This window comes from Momordica charantia, assembly GCF_013281855.1.
Source record: "Momordica charantia cultivar OHB3-1 chromosome 4 unlocalized genomic scaffold, Mcharantia_2.0 BLBB01000004.1, whole genome shotgun sequence".
Classification (NCBI taxonomy): Eukaryota; Viridiplantae; Streptophyta; class Magnoliopsida; order Cucurbitales; family Cucurbitaceae; genus Momordica; species Momordica charantia.
In genome coordinates, this window is record NW_028275162.1 from 29,021,003 (window position 1) to 29,041,913 (window position 20,911).

Consider the following 20,911-nt stretch of genomic DNA (forward strand, 5'->3'; position numbering starts at 1 on the left):
ACAAAACCGGCAGAATTTTCTGTTTCGGTGGTTTGAACATTTATCTCTTTATGGTATCCCACGTCTCCAATGGAGGATTCTAAGGAAGAAGAACGTTGACAGAGCATCCAGCTTAACCAAGCTACACGGAAATGGCCCCGCCAACCAAACAAGACCAGCGAAGTATCTCTCTCTATTTCTAAACACATTCTTACTTGATTGCATTAATCATCGAGGCAACTAATCACTCTGAAATTATCATCATTCTGTAATTGGATTGTACTATGAAGTCTTCACAATGTAAATATCAGTGACTTTCTTGCTATACGAGTCTGCACTAGTTTTAGTTTTCTCCTTGAATTACCTGTAGTAAGTTTCTTAAATATATTTTTAGCCATTTCTGTTGCTATGTGGATTATGCTTACCTTTTCGAGCTAAAATTTGCTCGAGATATCGTAATTCTTTGCATCTTCTTTGATGTTGTAGCCTCCAGAAGAACGGTGGCTGTTGTTGGCGCTGGTGTTAGGTATGCTGTTTCTAGATTTTCTAGCTTCTTTCTATACAACGGTGTTGTTACTGTTACTGATGAGGCGCGGGATTAAAATTTATGTACCAAATTTAGAATTATGGTATTTGTGGTTCGATGGTTTACTTGTACTATGCGACGATTACGTTTAATTTAAGTTTATAATATTATGTTTAATTAGTATGCATTATTGATGTCTGATGGGTTGAGATTAGTAATTTCCACTGATAATTCAGGATTTGGTTTTAAATTTAATCTTAATTGTGTTATTATGCCAAATTGAGAAGATTGTGTGTTTCTCTTATCCCTCTCGATACTCTTCTTCCTTGTTTAACTTCCACATTTGTTTTTTTATATCCGTGAGTGTCCGGACCAGCTTACACGCACCTCGACTAATCTCACGGGACAATCGCTTGACCCTAGGTGCCGGAAAACACATAGGAATTACTAATTCCGTGGCCATCATGGGATTTAAACTCATTCTCTCTTAATTAACCCTAGTCCATTTGGACGAATGCCTTCCACATTCTTTTCCAGACTTGGTTTGCGAGGTTCTTCCTTTCCTCTGGCCGGTAATTTTGTTGGTAAAAAGAAAATTGGCTACACACGCTTAACTAAATGGTCTGGAATTCCAATATGCGTGACATTCGTTTTTCTGGACTGTCAGTGTAAATGATTATTCATATAAGTAGTGCGAAACCCAAATTTTATTAGATGGTAAATAGATCAAGAGAAATATGCCAAATCAGATGATAGTTAGATATTCTTACTTTTCGGTCCATAGCCATACTCCTATTCTATCTTTGCCACTGATATCACACCACCTTCATTGTCTGCTCGTATCATCAATCTTAAAATTGTGGAAATATCCAATGAGAAAACTGATGCATGAATTGAAGGATGCAATGCACGACTGGAGACTGTGAGCATCCACTCAATGGATAATCCCTCAGGGACATAAATGTTGACTTAGAAAAGATAAAGCTGAAATCCTTTAGAATTGGTCAATTTGATGGATAAACTGTTGATCATCTATTCCTGCGGTGTTCTATTATGGTTTGAAGGTGGCCCTTCATTTTGAATTCTTTTGGTTTGTCTCTTTACTTTGATGATTTATTGGTTGAGACTCTCATGGGATGGTGGTTCAAAGACAAAGCTAAGATCCTTTAGGATTTTGAAACTAGAGCTTAACTAGAGCTTTATTGTGGCATATTTGGATAGAAAGAAATCAAATAACTTTTAGGGATAGAAAGACTTCCTTCAATGCTTTTTGTGAACTAGTACATTTTGTACTTTGCGGTAGAACTCCCATCCTGAGTTTGTTTGTAATCCACGTGCTTTTTTTAATTAATTTTGATTGAATGGCTTCCCCTAGCCCCAGTTCGTATCCAGTCGTGTTCTTTGTTAATAATATTGTCGTGTTATTTTCAAATTATGTTTTTGCAGAAAACCTTAGATTCCAAGTTTGCATATTAAAATTTTTCTCCTCCAGTGAGGCTAACATTGATTTTGTATTCTTTATGGTTAAGTGGGCTTGCTGCAGCTTACAAATTGAAGTCACAAGGTTTCAATGTCACGGTGCTTGAAGCTGATGAAAGAGCTGGAGGAAAGATAAGAAGCGTCTCATACGAGGGTCTTATCTGGGACGAAGGAGCCAATACAATGGCAAGTTGACGATTTTGCATTCTTCTTCACAAGGGGTTACTTTCAATTTCTGTAAACCTTCTCAAAATTTCTGCTGCTGATTTAGATGTACTATTTTCTTGAGTATGCAGACTGAAAGTGAACCAGCGGTCCAGTGCTTACTTGACGATCTTGGACTTCGAGAGAAACAACAATTTGTAATAGTTATTTCTTTCTTTATGTATGATACAATTTAATTTTCCTTTGTGTACGTGCATGGTAAACACCTCGCGGAGCATATCTAAGTAGATTTATTCTTTCCCCCCTCATCCAGCCAATTTCTCAAAATAAACGATATATTGTGAGGAATGGTGTACCAGTACTGGTAAGTCCTTGCTTTTGTTCTTCTAATAACTAATTGAGGTATACTATGTTACTATGGATTTTGTTTTACATTATTTATCTTTCTGGTACTTTGTTTTATTTATCGAGAATAGGTGCCTACAAATCCCATTGCACTGATCAAGAGCAACATTCTCTCTGCAAAGTCAAAGGTTTGTTTTCCACTATTGTTCAACGAATTTATGTCACAGTTATAAATTATGAATTGATGTTTTAGAAATGTAGGTATACTTGCACAAGTTCGATATTTGGTAGAAGATTGAAGACATATGACTTAAGTCTCCTGGTGTTTCTTCTTGAAAGCCACTATTCTGTGGTGTTATGGCGCCTTTATCCTGTTGTCCTTGTATCAAGCTATTTATAAGGATAAATAACCCTGTAAAATCGAAATATTCCTCTTTCAGTTCTCCATGGTGATCTCTATACTTATGATGACGTTCAAGCTAGAAATTTCTTGTCATCTCTTTCTCCTAATTAGTGCAATCTATGCAAACTGCAAAGTAAGGGTGGAGGATAGTGATGATAAGTCAACTGAGAGTTTTACATATGCTCAAAGAAGGAAGAGCAAGGAAGTAGCGCTGGGGTACTTTAGTACTTTTATGCATGTAGTATTTGTAATATGTTATTAGCTGGCTGTAGGTGGGTGGATGGGTATTGGACGGTTAGTTAGGCAGCACTGAAAAATGTAAAATGGAAGAGTCTTGGCAGGGGGAGAGGGGTGAAGGTGTAATTGGTATCTGATTGTGAGTGGCCGAGTGGGCAACATTGCCAGGATACCTGAATTCCCTGGAGTTCTCTCTTGGTAGCGAGTTTTTGTAATTTCTAGTTCAAATGATATTGCTTTGCAGCACAAACACATCTTTATCAAAATTTCCTCCGTATAACTGATTCACTTGTCTTCTGCAGTTCCAGATCATTTTAGAGCCATTTTTGTGGAAAAAGTATGATTCATCAAAAGTGTCAGATGATTATACTAGTGAAAGGTGATGATTTTATTTCTCTAGATTGCAAAACTAACTGCACTGAATTTCTCACTTCTTTTGTACTCCATTTTTTGAGGAAGTGATCCTAGCATACTGGTTTCTAATGTTTTTATCCACAGCGTGGGTGGGTTCTTTCAGCGCCATTTTGGGAAAGAGGTAATTTTGTGCTTTTGATAAATTCATTATCCAAAAATATGGTGTTCATATATATGATAAATAAAGACTTGTTTGGAAAACAGTCTTTTATCTTTTAGAGCAAAAATTCAATGAAAATATGTTTGGATGTTTTTTTTTATAATTGTTTTTTTCTCGTCATGAATGAACTTTTTTTTTTCTTGGAATAATGGAAGTTATTCTTTCTTTTTAAATCACAAGTTTATGAGTAACAATTTCAATATGCACAATAGCCCTAATCCTTACGTGTCATATGATCACTGTTATTAAAAGTAGTCTTAAAAAACAAAAGTAAAAAACTTAGAAAACAGTCTGTCAAAAAAGCTCTAATGCTTTATATTTTTTCTGATCTAAATAGAATATTTGTAATATTGCATATGGAACGCCTTCTTTATTCTAATTGTTCTGAATTTCAAGGTTGTTGACTATCTGATTGACCCAATTGTTGCTGGTACAAGTGCTGGAGATCCCGACTCTCTTTCTGTGAGTACTAACATTTGGGTTTCCTGTTTCTTGTTTTAGTTATAAAACAAATATGCTGCTATGTTTCGTTTCTTTTCTTTAATCACATAAGTTAATATGCTCAACTCGAAGTTCTACTTTATTTGCATGTTTGACAATGGTCATGTATAGGGTAGATTTGAGCTTCCAATTATGTGTATAAAATGCTGTTGCAACTTAACTAGTTCTACTTCTTAATCTTTTTTGACCTTTGTTAACAGATGATTCATACCTTTCCGGAGCTGTGGAATATTGAAAAAAGGTGATGTTACTATAAATCTTTTCCTTAGATTCCTTTATTCCTGGTGATAATTTTTGAAAAGATTCCTTTATTCCTGGCAATGTTTTAAAAGGCTTTTGCGGCTTACGCCTTGAGGCCCGCCTCGAGGCAAGGCTCTAACTTTTAGCCTCAAGTCATACGCCTTCTTTGGACTATAAGAGGCTTACGCCTCGCATAGAAGAGGCTTACGCCTCTTTGAAAACGCACTGAGGCTTAAAGTATACGCCTCGTGTAATGATTACAAGAATACTATTAATTTTTCTAATTCTTAAAAAATATCAAGGTTTTTTTTTATGGAATCCTAAGCAAGAGTTGTAACAATTCAATCTATTACTACTTTTACTACCTAGACTTTAAAAATATTAAAGACAACAATTTATAGAATAAGTAAGTTCTATTGGTGATAATAGTAGTGATGTTATGATGTTTTTTTTGAATTTTTTTTGAGTGACAAGTAACAGGTGGATATTTTGATAATTTTATATAACTATTATGTTTGGTAATACTTGACCACACAAATTTAGGATTTGTTTAATTCTTTTAATTAAAATTGAGGCTTACGCCTCATACCGCCTTGAGGCTTACGCCTCGCCTTTTCAAGAGAAAAAGCCTCGAGGCCGCCTTTAGCCTTTTAAAACATTGATTCCTGGTGATAATTTTTGAAACCTTAAAGAATAAGCGTCTAATGTTTTTTCATAACCTATTAAATTGTTACTGCTCTAATTGAGCTTCAATTGAGTCATTCTGGTTCCAAATCCTGCATGTGGCATTAGAATCTGGTTCTACCATAACCGTGAATCATACTTGCCTCTAAAACCATTGAATGGGTAAACCATCATGGGTGGTTCATTGGTCCAAAGGGGCTAGGGTTGATTAAGAGGGAATGAGTTCAAACCCCATGGCCACATACGAATTAGTAGTTTCTATGTGTTTCTCAGCACCAAATGTTGTAGGGTCAAGCGGTTGCCCCATAAAAAAAAAACCATGGAAAGGGTAGGAAAATCTATCATAACCTCTTTATTTCTACATTGATGAAATGTATCATCACTATGACTGTTCTAGTCGGTGATTGTCGATGAATGGTTCAACAAGTTCTGTAATGTGGGCCTAAAAGATTTTATTGCGCTGCCCTCTGAGCAGTTTCATTTTCTAGAAACTCATCGTAAAAGGATATTTCTAGAAACTCATCCTAAGATGTAGGCCTTATCCTAGTTCCAATCACTGAATAGGTAGGCTTTAATTATGGGCAACATGTTTTTGGTTGATTCCGCTTTGCAGCAGTTTTGAGAGTTGAGATATTACAATTTTCTTGTCTTCTCTTGGTGGAGGTAGGTTTTAGATTCTTTACTTCTTCATTTTGGCGATCAGTTTGTGTTAAGTGATTATTTTGGCTTGCTCCTCAGCAGTCAGTTCTTTTGAATTGGCAAGCTTTATTGGTGACAATTTTTTTCTTGGGCTTCAAATCTCATCTATTTCATGGGTTCTTGGTTTCTATGTTTTGATGATTTTTCTTTTTCTTTTTTTTGCTTCCTCTGGGAGCTTGTACCCTTGAACCTTTTTCTTTCTTTTCATATTATCAATAAAAAGTGTGTTTCTTGTTCAAATAAAAAAAAATTGCTAGAATTTGAAATATTTCTAGTTCTAGCCTTTCTACAGTATGCAATGTCTATCTTTTGGTCTGAGTATTACATAAGTTTTCTGGTTTTGGGTCTTTATTAATTTAATTAACTATAATTAGAAGCAATATCGTGCTTTATGGTATTGTAATGCATGTTGTGTATATGTGTTGATTGGTAAGTTAGCTTTCTCTCTTTCAGGTTTGGTTCGATTTTAGCTGGATTAGTGCAATCAAAATTGTTTACCAAAAAGGAGAATAGTGGAGCGAGGAATGGTACTGCAGAAAAAAGGAAACCTGGTCATGGCTCATTTTCCTTTCAGGATGGAATGCAGGTACCTTTTGAGGCATTTTCTTTAATCTCTCTCTTTTGTAGGATTTGGTCCATTTAGTTGGACTGTTCTTTAGTTCATTTTCTGCTTATTGTCACTTGCCGCTTGACCAATATCATTAAAGCCTTGTTAACATGGATTCTTGTGGTGTACTGTCAGTTGATACTAAATGCTTGGATTGACCTATCTTGTGGCAGACACTCACCGATAGACTATGCAAAGAGCTTGGTGAAGATGTGCTTAAGTTAAGATCAGAAGTTTTTTCATTATCCTACAATGCTGGGCAGCCCGCATCACAAAATTGGTCACTCACTTATGCTAATGGTCGGAATTCACAGGATTTAACTGCTGATGCTGTAATTATGACGGTTAGGCCAATTGAAGATTTGTGTTCACTTTTTTATCATAGCTTACTAGTTCTTTTGATTTGCATAATTCCCTTTGTATTAGAAGACCTTTACTGATGACACTGTGATAAGCTTCCCTCCCAAATTGGAAATAAATGAGCAAAAGAATGTCAAATCTCATATCTGTAGATGACTATATACGGACATTTCTTCTGTTTCCTATATAAAAAATATATATATAGGGACATTTCTAGTTTCTAACTGGGTACCACTGGTTGATAGAAAACTTCAAAATTTGGATTGGCACAACAGGGACCATTTCTGGGGACAACTGTACTTATTTATTATTATTATTTTTGAATTTTATTTATTTTTGGTTCAATTACTAACTTTATGTTGATTAGAGTGCAAGTATTTAAATATACGTGAATTGTTTTCAATTGATCTGTTATTTTCTGAATATTTTTAATTTTGTTTTGATAATTAATAATACATTAAATTAAGGCATCTTATGACACTTTTAGTCAATGAGGCCATCCTAATGTTAGCTGACCTGGAGCTTGTCTATGCCAGGCTCCTGTGTGCTACGTCAGAGAAATGAAGTTTATGAAAGGAGGAATTCCATTTCCGCTAAATTTTCTTCCTGAGGTAAACATTTGCTGAATTACGTCAAGAAAAGCAACAATTCTATTGTTAGTTCTTTGAGGACATATGATTTTCTTTTGGTTATGTGATATGCTTGAAATAAAATAAAAATGATAATGTTTAAGTTCATACGAATAGAAATTATGGCCAGAAAAGAGATTATGGTACTAATTTTTAATTTGTTTTCTTTTGAAGAGGTGAAACTCTTGTCAGTTGTCAAACTTGTTATGCTTCTCTATTTTTTTTCTTTTCAAAATATTATCTTCAGAAAGTATGAAGAACTCCTCAACCACCTCCGTGCTTCTATATCTACTCTGATGCAAGTTGGATGGATGTTAGTAACATTTATCCTATATTACTAAGGTCGTCCTTATGTTTCCTAACCGAACTCCCCTAACTTACATCACATTCCCATTCCCAACAGTTGCGACCCACAGAATCACTAAACACCTGAACTCCCTTCCTCACGACTTTTCCCTTTCTTCATTTGGCACACAGGAAATATTGGAGGTCTATGAAAACCACAAAGGAATTTAGTAAGAGTTAGTCTTATGCCGTCTTAGTTCTTGTAAGATATTGTTGGAAAGTAAAAAAATTGGATGGGTAAAATTGTATCGTTGATATTCTTTGGTCAAGGGTGGCTGAAGTAGCTGCACTATTTTTGTTACAGGTGGCTTATATGCCATTGTCAGTCATGATAACTACCTTCAGAAAGGAGAGTGTTAAGAGACCACTTGAGGGATTTGGAGTTCTTGTACCTTCTGTAGAACAACGAAATGGTCTAAGAACCCTTGGTAATATATGTTTATTTTTTTTTGGATTACTGGAAACTTACATTGTTACTCCAAACAGACGTAATTCTGCTCCACAGGTACACTCTTTTCCTCCATGATGTTTCCAGATCGTGCATTAAGTGATGAGTATCTGTATACGACTTTTATTGGTGGGAGTCGAAACAGGGAGCTTGCGAAGTCATCAAAGTTAGCAGAGCTTCTTGCTTTTCATTATTACACAAACAAACAAAACAAAACAAAAATTTTTCTTGCCGCCAACTATCTAGTTCAACAATTTTCTTTTTGTTATTACCTATTCTTTTAGGTTGCAACTAACCTTCCCTTCACACTTGCTTTTCAGAGATGAGTTGAAGCAAATCGTTACATCGGATCTAAGACAGTTGTTGGGAGTCGATGGGGAGCCCACTTTTGTCAAGTACGCAAACTTTCATTTACCAATCAATTTTCATCTTATCACTTCTAATGGTTTTGATTATAAATAAATGTCAAGACTTTCACGTTTGTTCCCACTTTCTTCTGGCCCAATATATGTATAATTACAGCCATTTCTATTGGAGCAAAGCATTTCCTTTATATGGGCATAACTATGATTCAGTTGTGAAGGCAATTGAAAAAATGGAGAAAGATCTTCCTGGGTTCTTTTATGCAGGTAACTACAGGCCATCCATAATTTATAGGAATTATTCTTGCGTTTGCTCTGAATTTGAATTTGAGGTTGTTAGTTAACTGTTAATGTTAATAACTTTTAAGGTAGAATGAACTTATAATTTATTTTTTGACGCACCCTCTTATATATGTATTTGATTATCAGATTGATTAACAATATCTAACATGCGGCTTAGTTCTACTCTTGATATGAGGCAAAAATAATAACACACCAATTTAGAATCTCTGTTTTTTCAAAATATGTTAAATAATTACTTTACCAGTTAAAAAATTTAAGCTATTTTTTCAGATAAGCTAGAAGTTTAAGGTTAATTTATTCTTTTAACTTTCTTTCTTAAATCATATTTACCCTTTAGCTTAAACGTTTTGTCATCCCCATATCTTTTTTTGGTTCTTGTTTTATTTTACTTACAGCTAGCTAGCTGCCTACATATTTGGTATCTTAAGAAAAAAGTTAAAATCCTATGATATGAATTTCAACAGTTAAGGCATATATTATCGATTAAAAGGTCGAAGGTTCAAATTCCCATCCCAAATGTTGTTGTTGAACCCAAAAGAGAAAAAAATCCTATGATGTGATGGATCAGGGATGTTACTCTCAATTTTTGTTATCCTACAGTAACAAAAGTAACAAAAGCCTACTGTTTGTTGCTCTCAATTTTCCTACCCCAAATAATAGCAGTTGCCACGTAGGTCCATGCATTTTTGTTATCAGTTATTTAATTTTGCAACAGGAAATGCCCCTTTTCACATGCATGGGTACACATAATAACTCTTGCATACTTCGAATGCCTTGTTAGCTGTGGATTTTCAGCTTATGGATCACGCACCTTGTAGGTAACCACAGGGATGGTTTGTCTGTTGGCAAATCTATAGCCGCCGGCTGCAAAGCTGCTGATATCGTAATTTCTTATCTGGAGTCTTCTTCTACTGACAAGCCCCGTGCTGAACAGATACAAAATTCAGAAAAATAGCAAGTTCACCCTTGCAACAAAGTGAGTGATTTCACCATTTTCTGATCCTGGCGCCTTACATTTTCCTAGACCAGAAAGGATGTGAGAATTGCTTTTACATTGCCATGGTAGCTAGCCTGTGCCCCTTTTGGATGGACGGGGGTAAATTTCGAGACTTGATAGTTATTAATTAAAACATACGAAAAGTCAAGGCCTAGACATGTTTTTGTTTATATCTCCTTTTTCTTGCTTTATTTATTTTTTAATTTCATATCCTTTTCCTCCTTTTCTGGTGTGCAGGGTCTCTCAAATTGGAGGAATCAGCATCCATTATCTGCTTACGTAATTTACAATCATAGCTTTTATTAGTTGTATGACTCATAACATCAACTTCTAAGTGGACGGAAATGCTGTATTGTAATTCTTATATTCTGCTTGATCTTTTTTCTTTCTTTCTTTTTTCCTTTTTCAATTTAAATATGAATAAATCGTTCATGGAATAGATATTGATAGAGAAAAACAGGAGTAGCATACATTTTTTCTCCAACCTTTGAGGTTACAAACATCAAACTTTCGAGCTTCTATTTTACACTCCTTATTGTAAGTTACGTTTTCATACCATATGTTATTTAGATGTTGAATTTAGTCAAATGGGTAACCACACGCTCTTCAATTTTTGTGGTATTTGAAGAGCATGATCTTGATACTATTTTCATGTGCGTGCTTATACAGTAGCACAACCAGCTAGGCAGCTACATTTTTTTTTCCTTTCTTTGTAAAATGTACAGTGCTTTACTGTTTGAAGTTGGCTTAGATCAACACTGGAGAAAGCCAGTTTTAGCGTGGATCCACTCTCCTGTCGCTGGATCCCATGTAAATGGATATTCCACCGCTTCTGTTGTTTTAATTATATTGAGACTAGTACTCGAGGGATAGCTTGGGTGGTTTAAGGCCTCAAGGAATAATCTTGAAGTCTTGGGTTCAAGCCATATGGGAAGCAACTTTCACCAAGTGACTCCTTGCCTATATGTATAGGAGCATAAAGGTTAAAGGCTCGTCGACTCTTGGATAATAAAAAAAAAAATTTATTGGCACTGTCTCAACACCTTCTAATTGGAACTGCTTTACATTTTGCCACTTCAAAGTCGTAAGCCTAACATGTTGTACTTGTATCTATTTCTGGATTTTAGGTAGGGAACGTCTTTAAAGCTTGGGCTCTCTCTCCAAACTCAAAGAACTCTTCTTGACCTGTTTTGGATGTAAAAGCCAAAAAGGTACAAGCATCTTTGTCAGGTAGAATAAATTTCTTTTGAAGAAACATAATTTCTGTCTGTATAATTCGTCATTTTGCTCTTTTAAGGGAAATAATTAGATCATCAATAGAAATCTTTCTGTGCATAATAGATATCAATTAGTTACAAAGCTAGTTATGCATAATACAGATCCGAACTCTGTTACTAAGAAAGTTTATAATTTACCTTAACAATTGGTTGTACTTTCAGAATTTGAACTTCCAATCTCAAGTTAGATATCTTAATAATTGAGATATGCTCATGTTAGCAACAATGGATAGAATTTTTTTTTTTTTTTTTTTGAAAACTAATATTATTGGAAGTTCTGTTAGTTATTTGAAGCATCCTAATTCAACCACCGATGATAAAAAGATAGTAGATCGTAGGTGTATAGGGTAGGTCTCCCAAGCCTGATTTAATGGTTTCCACAGTCAAAAGAGGTCAGGAGTTTGGTAAATGTATTCAAACTTTGATTGATTGCTCATTATTGTATTTGGGTTCTGACAATTACTTATACAATCATCAATGTCTCATAGTGAAAGCTTGCTCTTTTAATTAATTTTTTTTCCTTTCATATTTCTCAAACCAAATATAACTATATCTTTTGTATGTATCTGTAGAAATATAATAAAATTATGGAACCAAATTTATTTTTTTACCTCTCCACCGAACTCCGTGAGCTACATTTAATATTAAAATCTCAACTTCAAGACTGATGTAACTTTGGATCAAGAAAATATTTAGAACTCATCACTTACCAAACTTCATTATTCAATTCACGACATTCAAAAAATATTATTTCTTATGAGCTAATATTTTATTTAATATTGTTAAATACTGTCTCATCTTTATTGAATTTAAATCTATTAGACCGCCAGTAAATATAAAAAAAACCTCTTGACCTAAATACTAAAATAGAAGGAAGAGGATACTTACGGTTTTCAAAACACCACTTTAAGATCTAATGGTGTTGAAAATACCATGAATTAATAATGGGATTTTATTGAAATTTTTAAAATGCCAAGTCTCCATTTTGTTGTTCAATTTCAATAGTATTATTGAGTAGAAATTTAACTAACTACAGCCTACTTTAATTATAATTATTTGCTTTGTAGTTTACCAAAATAAACCGAAGGTAAAATAGCTATCCTCAAGAATTGAAGATAAAGAAATGGATAAGGGTAAGGATAATGTAAATGGCTAAAAGAAACAAAAAGAAAAAGGCCATGTAATACTAAAACGGCAGAATTAAAAATATAAAATCTTTAGGCAAAGATGGTCCCAGTTACAGCCTTTTTTTTAATTGTTTGGCATTGAAAAAGTTTGGTTCTGTTACCCATAAAATTAAATCTGTTAAAACTGTGATGCTGTTTTCTTTTTTGCTGAATAATTGTTGAAATGTATGGTTTTTATCATGAAAATGAGAGCCCACTTTTTTTGACACTCTCTTTTGTCCCCAAATGGAGACCGAGGACTGATTTCTTAATCTCAGTTCCTTCTAATCATTAATTAACTGAATTTGGTACATAATAATAATTCCATAATTAATCATCTTAAATAATTTTGAGTCAACTGTCAACTGTGGATTCGGTTCTTATTTGATGGAACACTCTTTTGATATTTTCTTCCAATATTTTTGCTTTATTGAGTCGTTTTCATGCCAAATTATGTATAGATTTTATCTCTAATTAAGCTGTGTTAGCTCCAAAAACTAAACTATTTTAACCTCAAAGACATTTTAAATCAAGTAAATAAAGTTTTTATTATTTTATGACAATTTAAATCATTACGACAGGTTGGGAAGTAGTCAAAAAGTTGAAAAAGGTAATTCTTGTATAGGATAATACTTGGAAATGAAATATCTCAACAGAAATATTGTGCATGAAAACTTTCTGGTAACAAATAGTCATAAATCTCTCTCTATTGGGCCAAGTTCCATTCCATTTAATGTTTTGTCTTTAAGAACACAACTGCCTTTTTTTCTTTAATTTTATTTTCTTTAGAATATTTTTTAAGTCTAACGAAGAAGATTTGACCAGTATGCCACCTCAAACAAATAGTATTTTGAAAAATAAAAAAAAAGAAAAAGAACCCCAAATATACAATCCAACCCTTTCCATTCAAAACGTAAAAAAAAAAAAAAACTTAATACGTATTTCATTCCCAGATGTGCAATTTCATAATTTACCTTAGAAGGTACTAATTTTTTTTAGTTCAATAATTGTGGGTGAAGATCGAACTATCGACTTTTGAAATGATAATAATTACTTTACTTATTGAATTATACCCGGCTCGATTAGAGTTGATATAAAAATATGTTTAATTTTCTAATAAGAGATGTTAAAAAATGTGAGTGTGACATGTGAAACATACTTGAGAGGTAATATTAAATTGAGTTCACAGGTAGTTTGACTTTATTTATTAATGGCGGTTTTTGGTTTATGATCATTTCCATCACCATCTAGTACTAGTGGTAAGTGGTGGTATAAATTCAATTTCAACTATTATTAATTTATTTGATTTGTGTTTTTTTTTTAAAAAAAATTATTGCCATTTGCAACAGGCTGGCTGTCCAAATTAGGTCCCCCCATCATTTCCTTGTCCTTTTTGGAATATATCCTCTCATTAACTTCCTACCAATATTCATCAATCATATCATATTCTTTCCTATTCATTTTCATTTCCAATTTTCACTCACTCCTTAAACTACCTATTTTCTACTTTCATTAAAATTTATTATCCTACCCGAACCCAATAATAACATACTTAGACAGCCAAATTATCATGTGAACTTATTTGAGTAATTCTATTTGTTTTAGTCGAAATCTTACTCCTCAGAAGATTCTCTGTGAAATAATTTAACTTGTAAAATATTTTACAAGTGAGTACTTCAAAGTTCAAGTTAGTTGTAGGTCGAACTATTTCTGTGTGTATTATTTGCTAAGAGATTCGCTTATACCTAAGAATGAAGTTACCTCTAATATTTATAGGTGAACGACAATTGTAAATGCTGCTCAACTTGTAGCATGTTATCATGAATTCTGACGTTGAACTCGCTAGTGTGGTCAGTGGAACGGTTGAACGGTTATCAATCAACAATAGAGGAAGCTCAACTCTCATAAATTGGACTTCATAAATATACATACACTTCGGACATCATATCTAAAGTATTATTCTTTTTTCCTTTTGCTTGACGTATTTCAAGACATGTGACACGTTGATATTTACCCTCCAATACTATCATTCTATTTATAAGAGTGGTATGCCAATTAGAAATTAGTCATAAGTGACTATGTTAGAACGATGTTAAGCACGAGATCCTATACTAGTGGATGTACCTTTCTTTGTATTCGTCAATGATAGCAACATAATGAGAGTGACAACTTCTTAGCTATATGATTAATAATTGAGTGATAGCTATGCATTAATGATCGATGTAGACTAGATAAAGATAAAGCTCCGGTGAACATGATCATGCCTACTAAACATCTAAAATTAATCTCCATATTTATGTGGATTTCTAGTGGGTTATTAAACTTAATTTGTGAGTTAGATAATTTGGACATGAACATATATTTTTTTAAGTACTATATTTTCAAATTTTTTAGTACAAGGTGGAAAATTGAACTTTTAACTTCAGAGAAGGTAACATGTGCTTCTAAATTGTGTTCGTATTAGTATATTTGCAATTACTTCTTAAAATATATATTTTACAGGAGCTCAAATAATTATCTTGCAAACATTACAAAAATGACATTTTATATAATAAGGATTTAAAAAAAATCGAAATTAAGTTAAATATATAAATTGCGTGCGGGAATCGTGACTGCGGCGGTTCATTTATAACGGCAACATCTTTCAGAGTTCAGATTAGTCAAAAAATAAAAAATAAAACGGGTAACTGAAAGGGAAGCACGTGATGGCATCATCGTAAGTACCGCGAAATCTGTAGAATAATGACGACAACAGAAAGAAGAAGAAAAAAACTATATCAAAATTAAAAAAGATTAAAGTTCAGAGAAAAAAAAAAGGAAGCGAACAACGAAAACAGAGTCGCATGGCGCTTATATTTCGCAGCGCGACAGAGTTCGCCAGCGCAGCCGCCCACTTTCGGTCTTCTTCACAGAATTCGCTCACTGGGCTTCACTTTCACGCCCACCGCCGTATGGTTCATGTTCTCCAAAGAGGATTTTTGGTCTCTTTCATGTCAGAGTCAGAGAAGACCACCTTGTAGATGTATTTAATGCTTTCTCAGTGTTGCTCTGCTTTCAACTACCTCCACCAATTATCTTCTATCCTCCTTAATTCGCCTTCTTGTGCTTCTTCTTTTTATTGGAACAGCAACGCTAGTGCTTTCTTTACTTTACTTTACCATTCTGTCTCCATACCCATTTACCCCCTTCTTGTTCTTTTTTTCTTTTTTTTTTTTTGTGTTTTCTTCTCTGTTTTTCTGGATTTTTTCCTGCCAATACATTGTTTGTAATCTTCGGCTTAAGTTTTTGTATCTTGTCTCTTCGAATTCTATTGCAGCTTTTTCATCCTTGAGCATTTTTTACATCCGGGGGAATCGTGCCCTGTTTTGAAGATTCTCTTCTTTACTCTCGTTTTCTCTTTTTTTTGTTTTCTTTTCCCCCTTTTTCCCTTCTCCCCTTTTGGTCGGGGCTCTCTGTTTGAGGGTATAATCTCATTCTTTTGTATTTTTCTTCTCGAGTGGGGAATGATTCCCGACTGGGGGAATTTCTCGACAGTTCGCTTTTGCTAATTTCGGTCAAAAGTTATCCAGGTGTATACCATGGGGCTTGGACTAAGAATTCTTGCTTTAGTTCTTCGTTTTCGATCGTCTTGTTGATTAATCAGAGAGTTTCAGAGGCTTCTCAAATGGGTTCTCTGCAACTTTTCCTTCTTGTCAGTCTTTCATGGATTTTGTCCCTTCCCAGTACCCATCAGCTACAGACTTCTCAGACCCAGATCCTGGTGCAGATTAGGAAGTATTTGGAGTACCCTTCTTCGTTGGAAGTTATGAACACTTTCGATGGCGACCTGTGTAACGTTTCTCCATCTCCAGATATGACCATTTCGTGCCAGGACAATGCAGTGACCGAGCTCAGAATTATGGGGGATAAGCTTGTCAAATTTAGAGGGTTTAATGGGGTTGCAATACCGAATCAAACTCTTTCTGAGAGGTTTTCCATTGATTCTTTCGTTACCACATTGTCAAGGTTAAGTAGCTTACGGGTTCTTAGCTTAATTTCTTTGGGGATTTGGGGGCCACTTCCTGATAAGATTCATCGCCTCTCCTCTCTTGAGTTCTTGGATTTGAGCTCGAATTTCATATTTGGTCGAGTCCCACCTAAGATTTCTACCATGGTTCAACTCTATTCATTGGTTCTTGATGGTAATTACTTCAACGATACAGTCCCTGATTGGCTGGACTCCCTTACGAACCTTACCTTTTTGAGCATGAAAAGCAATCGACTGAAGGGTCAATTTCCTTCTTCACTGTGCAAAATTAGAACTCTAGCTGATATTTCTTTGTCTCACAATGAAATTTCTGGGGAGTTGCCAGACTTAAGTGCTTTGACCAATTTGCATGTATTGGATATGAGAGAAAATCAGTTAAACTCTCTGCTTCCAGCCATGCCTAAAGGATTGGTTACAGTTCTGCTTAGCAAGAATGCTTTATCTGGTGAAATTCCTAAGCACTTTGGTCAGATGGCCCAGCTTCAACATCTTGATTTATCATTCAATCAACTGACTGGGCCACCACCTCCTTTCTTGTTCAATCTGCCGAACATTACATATTTGAATTTAGCTTCGAATAGGATGAGTGGATCTCTTCAAAATCATCTGAGTTGCAGTACAAAACTTGGGTATGTTGATATTTCTAACAACAAGTTAACTGGTGCTCTTCCCACTTGCTTGGGCAGTTCTTCAGACAAGAGAATGGTTAAGTTTGGTGGGAATTGTTTTGCTTCTGATTTGCAACACCAGCATGGAGCATCATTTTGTGCAGAATCCCTTGCAAGGACAGGAAATTCCAGAAGAAAAGAAAATCTGTTGATTGTTGCTTTCATCAGTGGAGCAATTATTGTCATTGTGCTTCTAGCCCTAGGAGTTATCTTCTTGTGCCGAAGGCTCCGCAAAAGAACGGAACAAGAGCCGCCAGTGCTGCCAAAAGTTGTGCAAGAAAATTCACCTGCTGCTGTTTCATCTGAGCTATTAGCAAGTGCCAGTAAGTAGTCTGTTTGTCTGATTTGTTGTCTGTAGACTACAGTTCATGCCATAAAATTTTTTATATTTTCCTGAATTTACAATGATATGGTGTGTGGAAGTATTTTTACGGTAGAACCCACCGTCTTCTAAAGCTTAGAGGAACTTTTCTTTTGCAGGGTTAATTTCTCAAGCTATGAAGCTAGGTGCTCAGACTGTTCCTGTATGCAGATCATTTTATTACCAAGAGCTGAAGGAAGCTACAAAAGCCTTTGATAAATCAATGCTCTTGGGAGAAGGTTCTTTAGGAAAGGTATTCCCAAATACTTTAACACATGAGATAGAGGTTCTGATAAGAATACTTTCAAAGTGGATCTTTATTAATTCACTTTGATTCAACCAAAAATTTTCTTACCTTAGTTTTTCATTATAAGCTCACTTTTGAATTAGTTGTTGCAACTTGAAAGTATACTTCATATAGTTCATTTAAGGGATTTCAACCGTTCATATAAGCTCTTCTTTGATTAATCTTTGGTATACAAACTTTCCCCAAGATGCTTAGATCCACATTTAAATATCTTGCTCTGAGGCTGTTCCTGAGGCATTTACCACACATTGGAAACTTATCTAATTTTCTTCTTCAGGTTTATCGAGGAAAATTGGAGAATGGTACCCTTGTTGCCATAAGGTCTTTAGCTTTATCAAAGAAATATTCAATACAGAACCTTAAAGTTCGACTGGATGTTCTTTCGAAGCTTCACCACCCCCATTTAGTTGGCCTCTTGGGTCACTGTATTGAGGGAGATGGACATGATAACTCAAGTGTCAACCAAGTTCTTCTCATATACGAATACGTGCCTAATGGGAATTACTGTACCCTTTTGTCAGGTTAGTCGCCATCAGAATGGTAAAAATTAAAATTTTGAAACATGGTTTTCTTTGGTCGTTGCAAGATAATATTTGTTATGCAACAGTTTTGGTGTGAAACCTGTGGACACTTGGTTTTTGTTACTGAACCAAATGCAGCCTTGAAACATGTTTTTGGTTCTTTAGGCATTCAATTTATTAATGGAATGTTCACGTTTCCTCATTTATCTGATATCTGAATGCAGAAACTTATCCAGAGAAAGTCCTGAAGTGGTCAGATAGGTTGACAATTTTAATTGGAGTTGCCAAGGCCATCCACTTTCTACACACGGGGGTTATTCCTGGTTCGTTCAACAATCGACTGAAAACTAACAATATATTGCTTGATGAACACCGAATTCCAAAGCTTAGCGACTATGGCATGTCGATGATCACTGAAGAAATTGAAAAACATGAGGTACTTCAGTTTACATTTCCAGTGATATTGAGAGATTTCTACTGGGCTTCTTTTGTTAAGTGAACTCATTTCATGTCTTTTGTTTTTGTAGACAAAGGGAGAAGCCACAAAATCAAGGTAAGAAAACAACTGAGCGTAGCACAAATATTATACCATGTTTTGCTTGTAATATCATATGAAAGAATCTTAAGAAAACAAAAACAAAGGATCTCAAAAACCCGAACTAAAAATTTTTCTTCCAGTTATTCCCTTTCAGGTAGTGTATAACTTTTACGGTCTTTGGTTGCAGCAACAGGAAAGACTTAGTGGAGGATGATGTTTACAATTTTGGATATATTTTGCTTGAATCACTTGTTGGGCCTATTGTAACTGGAAGAGAAGAAACATTTCTTCTAAATGACATGGTATTTTAGTGTTTTTTTCTTAAAATGGTTCTCTGCTCTTCAACTCAATGACTGAGAAGTGCAATATAATTTGTCTCTCAACTAAAAGGCAGAAAAAACCTGGTTTTCTCATAAGAGTTGCTTCTGTTCTTTGTGGTTTCTGATTCCTTATGTATGAAACAACAGGCATCCTTCGGCAGCACGGATGGCCGGAGAAGAATTGTTGATCCGGTCGTGTTAACCACCTGCTCCCAAGAGTCATTATCAAGAGTCATATCTATCACAAAGAAATGCATAGCTACTGACATATCGTCTCGCCCCTCATTTGAGGATGTGCTGTGGAACTTACAGTATGCTGCTCAAGTCCAGGCTTCTGCTGATGCTGAGCAAAGGTCTGATTCTACGTCTTAGTTGTAAATATTACAAGCTGTCGACGAATCCTCCCGAGCATCTTCCTACAGCGGTAGTGAGGCGAAAATGAGTTTAACGAAGAGGCTCGCAGACAACCTTACGCCATCAGAAGAGGAGTCGTGCACACGCAGAAGAATGCCGGTAGGTGATATTTTTGAGCTGCCATTTATTTCATTCCATGTTCACAACTGATGTAAATTGTAAATGTCTAGAGCTAAAACTATGGCATATCAGAGTTTGTTTGGACAGTAGACCCTTTGTAGAAGAGGAATAGTAGAGTCTTTACAGTGATGATTGAGATAAGTGAAGTTTAGTTGAATTCTATGAAAAATGTTTGCTATGAAGAATGAAAATAGTAGTCTTTATCAGACCGATCATATAATATGGGATGAAGATTCGAACTTCTAATACCCCTTTGCACCGATGTCTCAAAATTACCAACGCGGTTAACAAACTGATATGAATTGTTTAGTAACTTTTTGAAGAACTCAAAGAAGAAAAGTAAGGAAACTATCAAACTTGTCGCAACTGCAAGTTGAAAAAAGTGATAAATGAAAACGCAGATGAAAAGCGGAGAGTTTACGAAGACTTTTTCTTCTTCAGGTTTTTTTATGATTGTTGGAGAAAATTTTCGCCGAAATTAGGGCAGTTTCCACGTTTTATAGATTCTTGACTGATTATCCAACCATCGTTCCTTCCTTCTGGATGTGTCAATCTTTTACGCATAATCATTTGTTTATTCAACAATCGCTGAAAAACCTCCATTCAATTTCCATGAAAGGGTGAAGAAATGGTCGACCATCTGCTCCACGAGTGGACGGCAACCACCCCTTTCATTTACCAACCCCGTCGCCCAATCCGGCGGTCAAACCACGGTACGCGCATTCCCTTCCATATAATTGCAGATCCACTTTGCCCTAATCCCCAATTCTCCATGCTCATTCCTCCTCCTTCACTCCCGCCCTCGCCGTATTCAGAATCATGGACAAGCTCGCATTGTACGAGAAAGTGTTCAACCAGGTCGACGGCGACGGAGACGGGAAGCTGTCTCCGCCAGAGCTGCAGCAGTGCATGGCGGCCGTCGGGGGGAGTTTGACGCTCGAGGAGGCGGAGTTGGTGGTGGGGAATTTGGATTCCGACGGCGATGGGCTGGTGGGATGGGCTGAATTTGTTGCGTTTGTGGAAGGAGTGAAGGAGGAAGAGAAGGTGCGTGATCTGAAGGAGGCGTTCAGGATGTATGAAATGGATGGTTGTGGATTCATCACGACCAAGAGTCTGAAGAGGATGCTCAGTAGGCTTGGGGAATCGAGGAGCATTGAAGAATGCAAGAAAATGATTGCTAAATTTGATCTCAATTCTGATGGCGTTCTTAACTTTGATGAGTTCAAGTTCATGATGTCCTGACTTTGAACTTTGATTTTGTTCATCACTTGTTATAAAGATTACTCATTTCTTTTCCTATTTTCAAATG

At 35.4% G+C, this 20,911-nt stretch overlaps 3 protein-coding genes across 6 annotated transcripts; all 3 read left to right on the forward strand.

Moving 5' to 3' along the window:
- The first annotated feature begins 5 nt into the window (after positions 1-5).
- On the forward strand, positions 6-10,367 carry HEMG2 (Flavin containing amine oxidoreductase family). 3 transcript variants are annotated; one of them, XR_002600861.2, is made up of 19 exons: positions 6-162; positions 466-505; positions 2,035-2,170; positions 2,281-2,346; positions 2,463-2,513; positions 2,626-2,682; positions 3,437-3,513; positions 3,633-3,669; positions 4,105-4,170; positions 4,410-4,450; positions 6,286-6,418; positions 6,613-6,783; positions 7,336-7,410; positions 8,078-8,201; positions 8,279-8,387; positions 8,542-8,616; positions 8,744-8,850; positions 9,705-9,982; positions 10,121-10,367. XR_002600861.2 is itself a non-coding variant. In XM_022278250.2 (19 exons), the coding sequence occupies exons 1-18, from the start codon at positions 132-134 to the stop codon at positions 9,839-9,841; spliced, it is 1,533 nt and encodes a 510-aa protein (XP_022133942.1). In that variant the 5' UTR covers positions 6-131; the 3' UTR covers positions 9,842-9,862; positions 10,121-10,367. The 3 variants fall into 3 exon arrangements, 1 of the variants encoding a protein (XP_022133942.1); XR_015790351.1 differs by having other exon boundaries at positions 8,309-8,387; XM_022278250.2 differs by having other exon boundaries at positions 9,705-9,862.
- A 4,754-nt stretch (positions 10,368-15,121) lies between these two features.
- Positions 15,122-19,808, forward strand: LOC111006308 (Leucine-rich repeat protein kinase family protein). The gene is made up of 7 exons (XM_022278168.2): positions 15,122-17,344; positions 17,502-17,635; positions 17,967-18,210; positions 18,435-18,646; positions 18,738-18,763; positions 18,936-19,050; positions 19,216-19,808. The coding sequence occupies exons 1-7, from the start codon at positions 15,991-15,993 to the stop codon at positions 19,438-19,440; spliced, it is 2,310 nt and encodes a 769-aa protein (XP_022133860.1). The 5' UTR covers positions 15,122-15,990; the 3' UTR covers positions 19,441-19,808.
- On the forward strand, positions 19,536-20,901 carry LOC111006309 (Calcium-binding EF-hand family protein). 2 transcript variants are annotated; one of them, XM_022278169.2, is made up of 3 exons: positions 19,536-19,581; positions 20,222-20,315; positions 20,418-20,901. In XM_022278169.2, the coding sequence occupies exon 3, from the start codon at positions 20,422-20,424 to the stop codon at positions 20,842-20,844; it is 423 nt and encodes a 140-aa protein (XP_022133861.1). In that variant the 5' UTR covers positions 19,536-19,581; positions 20,222-20,315; positions 20,418-20,421; the 3' UTR covers positions 20,845-20,901. The 2 variants fall into 2 exon arrangements, with proteins under 2 accessions (XP_022133861.1, XP_087978679.1); XM_088122553.1 differs by lacking the exon at positions 19,536-19,581 and having other exon boundaries at positions 20,175-20,315.
- The last annotated feature ends 10 nt before the right edge of the window (positions 20,902-20,911 follow it).